At 34.5% G+C, this 12,142-nt stretch overlaps 1 protein-coding gene across 1 annotated transcript; it reads right to left on the reverse strand.

The window, feature by feature from the left end:
* Positions 1–9,976: 9,976 nt before the first annotated feature.
* On the reverse strand, positions 9,977–10,936 carry LOC124517850 (olfactory receptor 2T11). The gene has a single exon (XM_047087518.1). It carries the CDS (start codon positions 10,928–10,930, stop codon positions 9,977–9,979), a length of 954 nt encoding a protein of 317 aa, XP_046943474.1. The 5' UTR covers positions 10,931–10,936.
* Between the last annotated feature and the right edge of the window lie 1,206 nt (positions 10,937–12,142).

A 12,142-nucleotide genomic window follows, 5' to 3' on the forward strand; every position in this document is an offset into this window, starting at 1 on the left:
ACCCCAATAAAATGAATATTTAGGAATGTATTTAACCAAAGAGTTGAAAGACCTACACTGAGATCTACAGCACATTAATTGAAAGGAATTGAAGAATAGATAAACACATGGAATGATCTCATGTTCATAGGTTGGATGAATTAATAAGGTTAGCATGTCCATAAAACCCAAATCTCTCCATATATTCAATGCAGTCTTTATCAAAGTTCCAATGGCAGTTTACTTAATGGAGAAAATATCTAAAATTTTTATGGAACCACAAAAGATCCTGCATAGTCAATGCCCTTTTGAGAAGGAACAGTTTTAGAGGTATCATGCTTCCTGATTTTAAATTATATTACAAGATTGTACAACAATAAAAAAAAAGTGGAAATAAAACAGACCACTCAAAAAGAATAGAAATCCCATAAATAAACCCAAGCATATAAGATCAGTTAACTTTGATAAAAACACAATGGGGATAATCTTTTCTGATAATGGTGCTGTGAAAACTGGATATCCATATATAAAATGAGTGGACCCTTACCTTACATGATACAGAAAAATCAACTCAAGCAAAAAAAAATCGGTCAGAGAAAGACAGATATCATAGATTTTCACTCATATGCGGAATTTAAGAAACAAAATAAACAAGCATAGGGATGAAAATACAGAGACAAGCCATGAAACGGACGATAACATACTGATGGTCACCAGAGGGAAAGTGAGTGAAAAGATGGATTAAATAGGTGATGGGGATTAAGGAGTGCACTTGTAGTGATGAACACCAGGTCTTGTATGGAGGTGTTGAATCAGGAAATTGTACATATGAAACTGATATTACACTATATGTTAACTAGCTTGAATTTAAATACAAACTTAAGAAAAAACCTAAACAGATAATGATTTTAAAATATTATTAATAAATCCTCACATAACAATAACACTAATGTAAATAGATTTAATTCACCAATCAAAAGCACACCATGCCTGATTGGATGAAAACAAGACAAAACTATAGGTTTCCTACAAGAGACTCACCTTACTTTTAGAGAAACACACAAGCTGAATGTGAAGTGGTGGAGAAAGATATTCTATACAATTGGAAAGCAAAAGAAAGTGAGGATAGTTATATTTATATGAGACCAAATAGACTTTAAAGCTAAAACAATAACAAAACAAGAAGAAAGTCATTAAACAATGTTAAAGGGGTCAATTCATCAAGAAGATAAATAATTGTAAATATATAAAAAACCAATACAAGAACATCTAAATAATTTAAACAAATACTAACAGATCAGAACAGAGAAATAAACGATAACAGTGCATTTTCAAAATGAATAGATCCTCCAGGCAAAAAAATTAGCAACAAAATGATGGGTAAGAAACATACCTCAAATGAAATGAACCTAACAGATATTTACATAATATTCCATTGAACAGAAACAGAATCCACATTCTTCTCAAGTGCTTACATAACAATCATCAAGTGCTTACATAACAGTATAGTACTGGCATAAAAATAAACTTGTAGACCTTTCTTGCATATGATAGTATCCAAAACAAGTCTGATTATTTTAAACATTTTTTTCCAACCACAATGTGACAAACTAAGAAATTAGAAAAAAAGAATAACTGGAAAACCAATAATAAGAAATTTGAGCCAGCAATGAATACCCCCCCCCCCCAACACAGAAAGACTCAGGATAAGATGGTTTCATTGCTGGACACTACTAAACATTTAGAAAGAATTACTGCCAAATCTTCTCAAATTCTACAACAAGGGAATGGAAAGCTTCTAGTTTTATTTTATGAGGCTGACTTTATGCTGATATCAAAGCCAGATAAGGACTCTACAAGAAATGTATAGACTGATATCCCTGAGGAATATATGTGCAAATTTTACATTATAATTTCATATATAATACATCATATTATATATGATAATATGGATATAAGCCAAATTCAAATACACATTAAAATGATCATACATAAGTGAGATTTATCCCTGGAATACAAGGATGGTTTAATATATGCAAACTAATGCATACTGTGTACAATATTAATAGTTTAAAATGATATGAGTATCTTAATTATTCAGAAAAAAAAACAAAACAAAAACATTTGACAAATCACAACAACCTACCAAAGGAAAATACTTCACAATAAAGGCCATATGTTGCAAACCCACAGCTAACCTTATACTCAATGGTAATAAAAAAAACTGGAAGATTTTCCTCTAAGATCGGGAACAAGACAAGTGTTTACTTTCACCACTTTTATTCAATATAGTACTAGAAGTCATAGCTAGAGCCATTAGACTAGACGAAGAAATAAAAGGCATCCAAATCAGAAATGAATAGGTAAAAATTTTCCTTTCTTGCAAATGATAAAGAATTATGTGTAAAAAGTCCTAAAGATTCACTCAAAACACCATTGGAACTAATAAAAAATTCAGTAAGCTTGAAGAATATAGAATCAATATGTAGAAATCTGATGTGTTTCTCTACACTAGCAATGAAATGTCTGAACAAGAAAAAAAAGATTCCATTCACTATGGCATCAAAAACAATAAAGTCCTTAGAAATAAATTTAATTAGGTAAGTGGAAGACCTGCACAATAAATATTGTGATGAAAGAACTTGAAGAAGACAAAAATGGAAATACATCTTATGTTCACTGAACAGAATAGTCAATATTTTTTTTAAATTTCTATACTACCCAAAGCCATATATACAGTCAATCCAATCTCTATCAAAACTCCATTTTTGTTTGTTTTACAGAAATAGGCAAACAACCGACCCTAAATAGTCACAGCGATTATGGAGCAGAACAAACTGAAGACATCACACTTCTAATTTCAACATAAATTGCAAAGCTGTAGTTATTAAACAGTATAGTACTGCCATAAAAATAAACTTGTAGACCAATGGAACAGAATAGAGACCCCAGGATAAATTCCTGTTTATATAGTACCCTAATATTGACAAAAGATCCAAGAATACTCAAAGAGGAAATGAAAGTCTCTGACAAATGATACTGAGAAAACTGCATAACCACATGCAAAAAGTGGAATCAGATCCCTATAATATACTACTCACAAAATTTAACTCAAAATGTGTTATAGACACGGGGCACCTGGGTGGGTCATTTGGTTGGGCATCTGACTTTGGTTTAGGTCATGATCTCACAGTTCGTGGGTTCTAGCCCCACATTGGGCTCTGTGCTGACTGCTTGGTGCCTGGAGCCTGCTTCGGATTCTGTGTCTCCCTCTCTCTCTCTGTTCCTCCCCTGCTCACAGTATGTCTATCTCTCTCTCAAAAATAAATAAAGATTTAAAAAATTAAAAAAAATGTATTATAGACTTAAATGTAAGACCTAAAGCCATGAAACTCCTAAAGGAAAACAGGGAGCTGTCAAGGAACTGATATTAGACTGGGCAGTGATTTTTGGAGTGATAAGACATGAAAAACACGAACAAGAGAAGGAAAAAAAAAAAACAGTAAGTAGTACTACATCAAACCAAAAAGCTATGGCTTTACTTCAACAAAGAAACAACTAAAAAATTGGGATGACAACCTACAGAATGAGAGAAGATATTTGCAATCCTTACACTGGATGAAGAGATAATATACAGAATATTTAGAGTTCTCATACAATTCAATAACAAACAAACAAAAAATAATAAAAATGGGCAGGAGGCTAAATAGACATTTTTACAAAGAAGATATACAAATGACCACTTGTACATAAAAAGATGATCAGCATCATTAGTTATCAGGGAAATGCAAATAAGACATCATCTCACAACTTCCAAAACAGCTATGATGAAGACAAGAGAAAGCAAAGTGTTGGCAAAGATGTGGAGATAGGAGGACACGTATACACAGTTGGAGGGAATTTAGGTTGATTTAGCCTATGGAAAACAGTTTGTAGGTTCCTCAAAAACATAAAAATAAAACTATCATATGGTCCACTAATACTACTTTAGCGCATAAACTCAGAGAAAATGAAAACAAAAGTCTGAAGAGATATATGTAATCTTACACTTATTACATTATTTATAATAGCCCAGATATGGGAAAAACCTGAGGGCCCATTACACAGAAAATATTTATAATTGAGATATCATTGGAATTCTCAGTAATAATACTAAATGTTAAAAGACAAAAAAGAGAAACATAATCATGATGGAAATCATTTTCAACCTAAAATCTACACTTAGCTGAGCTTCCATCAAGTGGGAAGATAAAATAGTGTCATTTTCAGACATGTAAATTATGAAAAAAATGTATCTTGTTTAAGAATTTATTGAAAGCTATGCTCCAGTAAATTGGAGAGTAAATCAAGAAAGAGGAAGGCTTGGGCTTGGGAGACAGACATCAGAGGATCAAGGAAAAAGAGTTAATTGTGAAGAAACATCTCAGGAGGAGCTCTGTGCAGCTAAGCTCTAGGCAAGCAGTGTATGTGGGAACAGGAAGACAGAGGCTACAGAAGACATGGCCCAGGAAGTATAAACTGGGAGAATTCTAAAGTAGTCACATTATCCAGGGGATATTTATCAAGAGGGAACATATACATATGGCAGAAAAACAAATTAAGCAAACAAACCAGCCTGACACCTGATTTATTCTAGGAAAAACAAAAACAAAAACAAAAACGTAAAAAACAAAGTGGCATCTTAAAGGAAGTGTTAACCACAATGCAAGTAAGGACTTTAATGTAAATATTTGTAGCATTTTAATAATATAAAAATTGAATCTTAGTTTAACAAAATGAGTAGAACTATAATTTTATTGGCGTGATGAGAGAAGTACACGTTTGTGTGTAGAGACTAGGAGAGTGGAAGGGACCTAAATTTACATTATGTCTAGTCAAACTTGTGCTAGTAATTTCCCTATGGACTCAGCTCTTAACATCTATCTGTCTGTGAAAATGCTAGAGAGAATAAGCCATGCAGCCTGCATGTTTTCCTCATAGCCCTTTAACCCTATTGACACTCTTATATAGTTCTTCTGTGGGATGCCAATGGTGGTGACGGGCTCTGTGAAACTTTCTATCTAAGACTGGTTCTCAGTTGGGCATAGTCTCATCCCAGACTACTAGCTTTCTAATATTGAGACCATAAAACTTGGGGATAGTGATACTTTCTTACCTAATTTTGTACTTAAGCAAAACAATTGGTAAATTACTTTGTAATTTTAAATAGTCATATTATGATTGAAAAATCTTAGGGACAGAATAATAAGATATTTTCTTGTCATGCAATGGAGTGGTGTACATTCATTTAAAATTTAATGTTTAAAAGTACCTTAAATATGTGTTAGAATAGAAAACATAAAAGTATAGAGAAGACAAGGAAAAATTTATGAAAAATAGCTACAAATAAATTTATTCAACAAATAATTTTCTTCCCCATTGTAGAGGTACTTTGGATAAATATCTTCTTTTTAGGTATACAAAATAAAAGAAGGGACATTGCCTTTGAAATGCACTTAAAGCAAAATAAAAAAAAACAAAACAAAAACAAAATGCTCACACACACAGAACCATCCACTTTTCTTGCATTGATATTTACAGAAGTGTACCTGGAGAAATAAGAAAGAAAGAATTTTTTTTGTATCTTCCTAATTGCTTCTAGAGTGATATGGAGTAAAGGTGAGAATATTTTAATACCAGGGACTAATAGAGGGGACAACTGCACACATAAATAGAATGTGTTAATAACACTTACACCTGAGGACTGTTATAGAGGACGATGGATAGATATCATGATCAGCCAATTGTTCCTATGAGGAGTTCAAGCACCCGAAAATGGTAAACTGTTCATATCCCATTAGACTCACACTCAGGTTTCTGGCCCTAGAGCATCAGCCCTTGATCCAGAATGTACATTGGGTGCTGGGAAGAATAATAATAATGGTGCTGCTAATAATAAAAACTAAAACAAGAACTATAATCAAAGAAAGAGCTCCACTTGTATTACACACATAATGTTCATGGAAATAAAGACACCGAGTCACAAAGAAGTTAAGTAATCTGCCTAAGTCTGTAAGTCATGGAGTTTGGGTTGAGACCCAGCTCATCTGTGCTCTTAAAAACAGAATAATGCCTTTAATATTGATGATGACGTCAACTAAAAATCCGATCAATACTTAATGACAGAAAGAAACACAAAATCAACACCATTTTTCAAAAATACCCTTAACATATTTCATTTTAGCTCCTTTTTGGGAGGATTGTTTTATTTTCCTAATCATACATAGTGGTTTTCTTTAATTTATAAAAATTATATACTGAAATTCACGTTAATTAACATACAGAGTAGTATTGGTTTCAGGAGTAGAACCCAGTGCTTCATCACTTACACACACATCCAGTTCTCATTTCAACAAGTACCCTCCTTAATGCCCATCATGCATTTAGTCCATACCCCCCACTCAACATCACCCAGTAACCCTCATTTTTTTTTCTCTGTACCTAAGTCTCCTACAGTTTGCTTCCTATCTATTTTTATCTTATTTTTCCTTCCCTACATAGTCTTTTAGGGAATACAGCAAGGGCACACAGTGTAGTTTTAAAATAATGTCATGTTGTTAATTATCCACAAGATGGCACATGGATGATGCCAAGTTGGTCCCCTAGTAATACCCACTGGAGGGCTAGAATCTAAAAATAATCCCCTGAGGACTTTAACAAATTTTATAGATTTCTTCTCCCTGTAAACATATATCATTAAGCCAAGGGTTAAAGGGGAGAAATATAAATGTCCCAGATTCAATCACAAATGATTATGATTTTGGTACTTAAATTATAAGTTATTTAATGAATCAAGAGAGACTGCTGGTGAGAACACTGCCTTGAGAATTCATAGTAAAATGCTAAGTGACCATGTGATAAAAGAAGAACTTCCTTTACTTCAAGAAGCAACAGTTACAGACTCAGAAATCTCTGTTGTAAGGACCTTTTTCCCTTTATTGATCTTTAATAGGAAATTCTTCCTTAAGATGGGAAAATTTGATACAGAAAGGTTAGGTAACATGGCCAAGGATAGAAAATACAGAAACTAAAAAGCCAAGATTCAAACACCAGTGAGTTTACGTACAAGCCAATGATCTTAAGCCCACTCTCATTTGCACCTGAAATTGGCACATGGGTTTGAAGTAATTTAGAAATATTTAAACTTGAATCAGGAAAAAAAAAGCACAATCAGTTCAAAAGCTGAACAATAAGTTACTAGGGATATGAAAAGGTAGAAGTCTGAACATTTTAATAAAATCTATCAAAACAGAAGACTGTTCACTGAGTACATTAGGTAATCCAACTTGTCATCAGAAAAGGCATCAGAAAGACCAGTTTAAAGACTGGATGTATGGGGGGGGGTGTCATTAACTCATAAATTTAAACAATTAGTATGTTGAAGGGGCAGGATCACCTTATGATTCCAAATCAAATCATGTTATACAATAAGTTTCACATGAGCAAGGATATTGGTTAAAAAACCTTTAATTGCACAAAAAGATTAATTCATGAAATGAACCACTCATTATAAACAATTATATGCTGCAAGTTCTAAGCATTAGAAAAACAAATGATTTCAACATATTTTATTCACATAAGAAATGCTAAGTCTGTAAAATACTAATAGCAATTTTTCCTTTTATTTTTATCATTGTTGCCATAATTAATTGTAGGTAATACATTGCATGATTACTATTTGCTAGACACCATGCAGAGTACACTTATTGGACTGACAAACATGCTAAATTCATAAGTCAATCCCAAAACTACCCTGTAATCCTAATATGTCTAACATGTTCATTTACCCAACTGATCTCCAAGATGCTTTTGTTCTTTTTTCAGAGTTTTAACAATAAGTCCTGCCCTTCACAAATAGAAGCTCTCATTGATTCTAATTGCACTGATAAAATAGAAACAATTAGAAGAGAACTTACTTGTATCACATATACACTGCCTTAGTTTCTGCTAGAGGAAATGAAGTGACTATACTAACTCAAAAAATAATCAACTTGTTCACTTATAAATTGGTTTCTATGCTATCTCTATCAAAGGTCAACCTTCTGGAAGCAGTTCCTTCCATTTTTTTTTTTATCCAGTATCAATTCGTTCTTTGTATATATTATTCCCTTTAACATATCTGCAATATATTACAACAAAACACATTGATATCATATCCCTTTCTAGCTACTGCTCCATTTTTCTGTTCTCACTAAAAAAAAAATGTGTTTATACTGGGCTCACTTATCCACTTTCTCTCCTTATATTTTACCCTGTATCCTCTCTGAGCACTCCACTGGGCTTGTTCTTATTAAGGTCACAAGAGATCTTTGCGTGGACAAATAGAGTGGCCAACTCAAAACTCTCATTGTGATCCAATAAGAAATAGTATCTACTGCAGTTGATTAGAGTCTCCAGTTTCGACGTTTTCTCACTTGTACCTAGATATTACTTCTTCTTACTCCATCAATCATCTTTTGTCTCACTTTCTAGCCAGCTGAACACAGTTGCCTAAGTCTCAAACCTTTACTCTTACCTAAGTTTTAACTGATCCTATGTCTTTAAATATTTTCTTCGACTCTTAAGAATAACAATTTAAACCCTCAGCCCTTACCACTAATCTGAATCCCGAATGGCTTCATATATCTAATAGACATTTAAAATTTTTCTCAACAACTGGGGCGCCTGGGTGGCTCAGATCATGATATTGTGGTTTGTGAGTTCAAGCCCCTTGTAGGGCTCTGTGCTGACAGCTCACAGCCTGGAGCCTGCTTCAGATTCTTGCCTCCCCCCACCTCTCTATCCCTCCTCTGCTCATGCTCTGTGTCTCTCTGTCTCTCAACAATAAATAAACATTAGATTTTTTAAAAAAGTTTCTCAACAACTAAATTATTGTTTTCTCCTACTCAATCCTGCCACTCTAAAAGTTTTCAGAATCTTAGTAAATAGAAACCCTAGTTTCCTTCCACCTGAAGTCAATTGACTTATATTTCATTTCACTTTCTTTCCCAATGGTCATCTTTTCCATGAGCTAAATCCTTTTATGTAGCTACCCTACTCAATCCTTTTCACGCATTTGAAGATTCCTAAGTTGTCTTCCTGCATACAGTCTAGTTCCCTGTTCTATTTCCTACCCTATAGTCATAGTATAGAAGTGTACATAAAATAATGTACATAAAAACGTACATCTTATCAAGTTATATCTATATAGAAAATTCTTCAAGAGCTTTCTGTATCATGCCAAACAAACCTAAATTGCACCCAAGTCCTGTTTATGAATCACATATAATTGGGCAATGTAAAATTTCTTCCATAAATGTCACCATTCTTAGAATTCTATTAAAATAGCATGGAAAAAGTCACAGTAGTGCTCTTTGATATTATATATTACAGTCTCTTTTGAGTAGGTGTGTAATGCTTGGACATTCAATATTCAGTCAATATAGCTAAGCTTATCCACTATTTACTATGGTCTCATATTTGACAGGCAACTATTTTTAGTGTGAGTCCTACGAAGATGATCTTAAAGGTTAAAATCTTGAGGCAAAGCCAATAATTAAAGACTTGATTAAAATTGTGTGATTTCTATATTTCATCACTTGTGAATTGGTATTATTTAACTTTATTGATACAAACATAATCACATAATTGTGGCATCAAAATCTGGTAGTTATGGAAGCTGTTTCTGGGTTAAGTGTGAAAGTAACCTGCAAATATTTTTTTTTCTTTTTTCAGACTGAGAGACAAAGAACCAGAATCAGATTAATTCTTTAACCTAATAATACCTCATTGTTGATAGCCAAAATGTATCTGCATACCTAATGAAAAATCCCTGGTTCCCTCCCCCAGGAACAGGAAACCAGACATGATAAATTATCTTAATTAATTGTAAGTAGTAATCTTTGACATCTGACCAAATAGTCTTCTTTAAAACAGGACAACAGAGAATGTTCTCATCTATTCTCAGTTTATTGAATCCCTAAGCATCACTTGTGGATACTTTCTGAGCAGATAAACATCTTGACAATATCTTTTGAAATGCCCCCATGACATCCTTGTTTCTGAGGCTGTAGATAAGAGGATTGAGCATGGGTGTGACAATGGTATAGAAGGCTGAAACTACTTTGTCCTGCTCAGGAGTGTGAAAAGACTGGGGCAGAACATAAGTGTAGAAGGCAGCCCCATAGAAAATGCTGACCACAGTCAAGTGGGAAGAGCAAGTAGTAAAGGCCTTTTTCCGGCCTTCAGCAGAGTGCATTCTGTGGACAGTTAACAAAATAAGAGAGTAGGAGATTGAGATGATAGAGATAGGGATGAGCAACATGAGTACACAGCAGATGTACATCAAGGTTTCATACAAGGATGTGTCAGCACAGGCTAGTCTGAGAACTGCAGGGATCTCACAGAAAAAATGGTTGATATTTCGGGAGTGACAATAGGGAACATTCATGGTGATGGAGGTGAGCAGAAAGCCATCCAAGGACCCCCCAAACCAGGCACCAGCAGCCAGCAGGAGACACACCCTGCGGTTCATCAGGACTGGATACCTAAGAGGGTTACAGACAGCCACATAGCGGTCATAGGCCATGAGGCCCAAGAGGAAGAACTCTGAGCCAATCATGCTCAAGTAGAGGAAGATCTGGATGCCGCAACCCACAAAGGAAATGGTCTTCTCTTTAGAAACCATGTCGACCAGAAGTTTTGGGACAGTGGTACAAATGAAAAGAGTATCCATGATGGACAGCTGGCTGAGCAGAAAGTACATAGGAGTATGGAGACGGGAGTCCACCTGAATCAAGAATATCATGACCAAATTTGCAGTTACAGCTACCACAAAAATAGCAAAAATAACAGCAAAGACAATCCCAGTAGTTTTATTGTTCACCAGAAGCCCCAGGAGGATAAAATCAGAAGATAAAGTTATATTCTTCATTTACATTGCCTATGTCAGCTCCAGCAGACCAGAAAGCCACAAAGACCAGGAAGTAAAAGGAGAGAAGATCCTTTCAGTATGGGCGAGACTTACAATAGAGATGACACCTCAGAGAGTACTGGTTTGGCTGAAATTTTCCAACACAAAGTGCTAGAGAAAAATGAAGAGACCAAGAGACATATCATAAATCAGAAACTGTAGATCTCCTCATTGTTGATGAACAACACTTTTCGTATTGTGTTTATGTTCATGCTGCAATACATAGATTATGTGAGTGGCATAATAAAGTTGATATTTGCTATACTTTGATTAGTTTAGCTATATCTTTCCTATTCACTCTATGCATTTCTGGCACCAGAATGTTGTCCAAACCATAGTGGGGCCAAGTCAACACTGGTTTGAGTAAAGGCCCACTGATTCACTCATTATATGAAAGGCCAAAATTAATGAATAACTTAGGAAGAGAAAAGTATAAAGAAAAAGCATTAAAAAAATGGATAAAGAAAAGTGTGTCTCCTCTATTCTCAACATTTCACCTCTGACACTTTTGGTCAACAAATGTGTGAGGGTCTCCTCCCCATAATAAGCAATTCTTAACCCTCCAGACAAACAGCTGGGTGTCCTACAACTTAATACAATATTCACACTATCTACATGGAGATAGCTTAATCTCTCACTGGTTAAGAGCTTAGCCCCACAAGACTGTCACCCAAATCAGACGCCAACTGCAAGTAAAATTTATCACTTGGGCCTCGGTTTCTAGGAGCCCATCCCTGAGCTCAACTAATTTTCTAGAACATTTTATAGAATTAAGAAAAAATATTTTACTAACAACTAGGTAGAAGAGATACATCTGGTAGGTATGCAGGAAAAGGCCAGAAGATTCACTGCCTTGTCTATGTGTACCATCCTCTACAACTCCACATGTGCACCAACCCAGAAGCTCTTGGAAACCCATCCTTTTGTATTTTTATAAATGCTTGATTATTTAAGCATTATTGATCAAATCATTGACCATCAGTGATTAATGAAATCTCTAGACCTTCTCTTCTCCATGGAGATCTGAGTGGTGGAGGTTTAAAAGTTGCAAACCTTTAATTATGGTTATTTTCCTGGGAACAAGCCCAATTCTTAGGAGATTTCAATAAATCATCTAATTAACATAAACTCAGGTGTGGTAGGAGGACATTTTATGAATAACAAAAGACATCT

Source organism: Lynx rufus, unplaced genomic scaffold (genome assembly GCF_022079265.1).
Source record: "Lynx rufus isolate CCGP_SWC_20201006 ecotype Redwood Valley unplaced genomic scaffold, mLynRuf1.p SCAF_1, whole genome shotgun sequence".
In the NCBI taxonomy this organism is placed as follows: Eukaryota; Metazoa; Chordata; class Mammalia; order Carnivora; family Felidae; genus Lynx; species Lynx rufus.

What these genes read in the sequence shown, in the direction of transcription:
- LOC124517850 (XM_047087518.1), bottom strand. Translation starts at nt 10,930, where the DNA reads ATGAAGAATATAACTTTATCTTCTGATTTTATCCTCCTGGGGCTTCTG.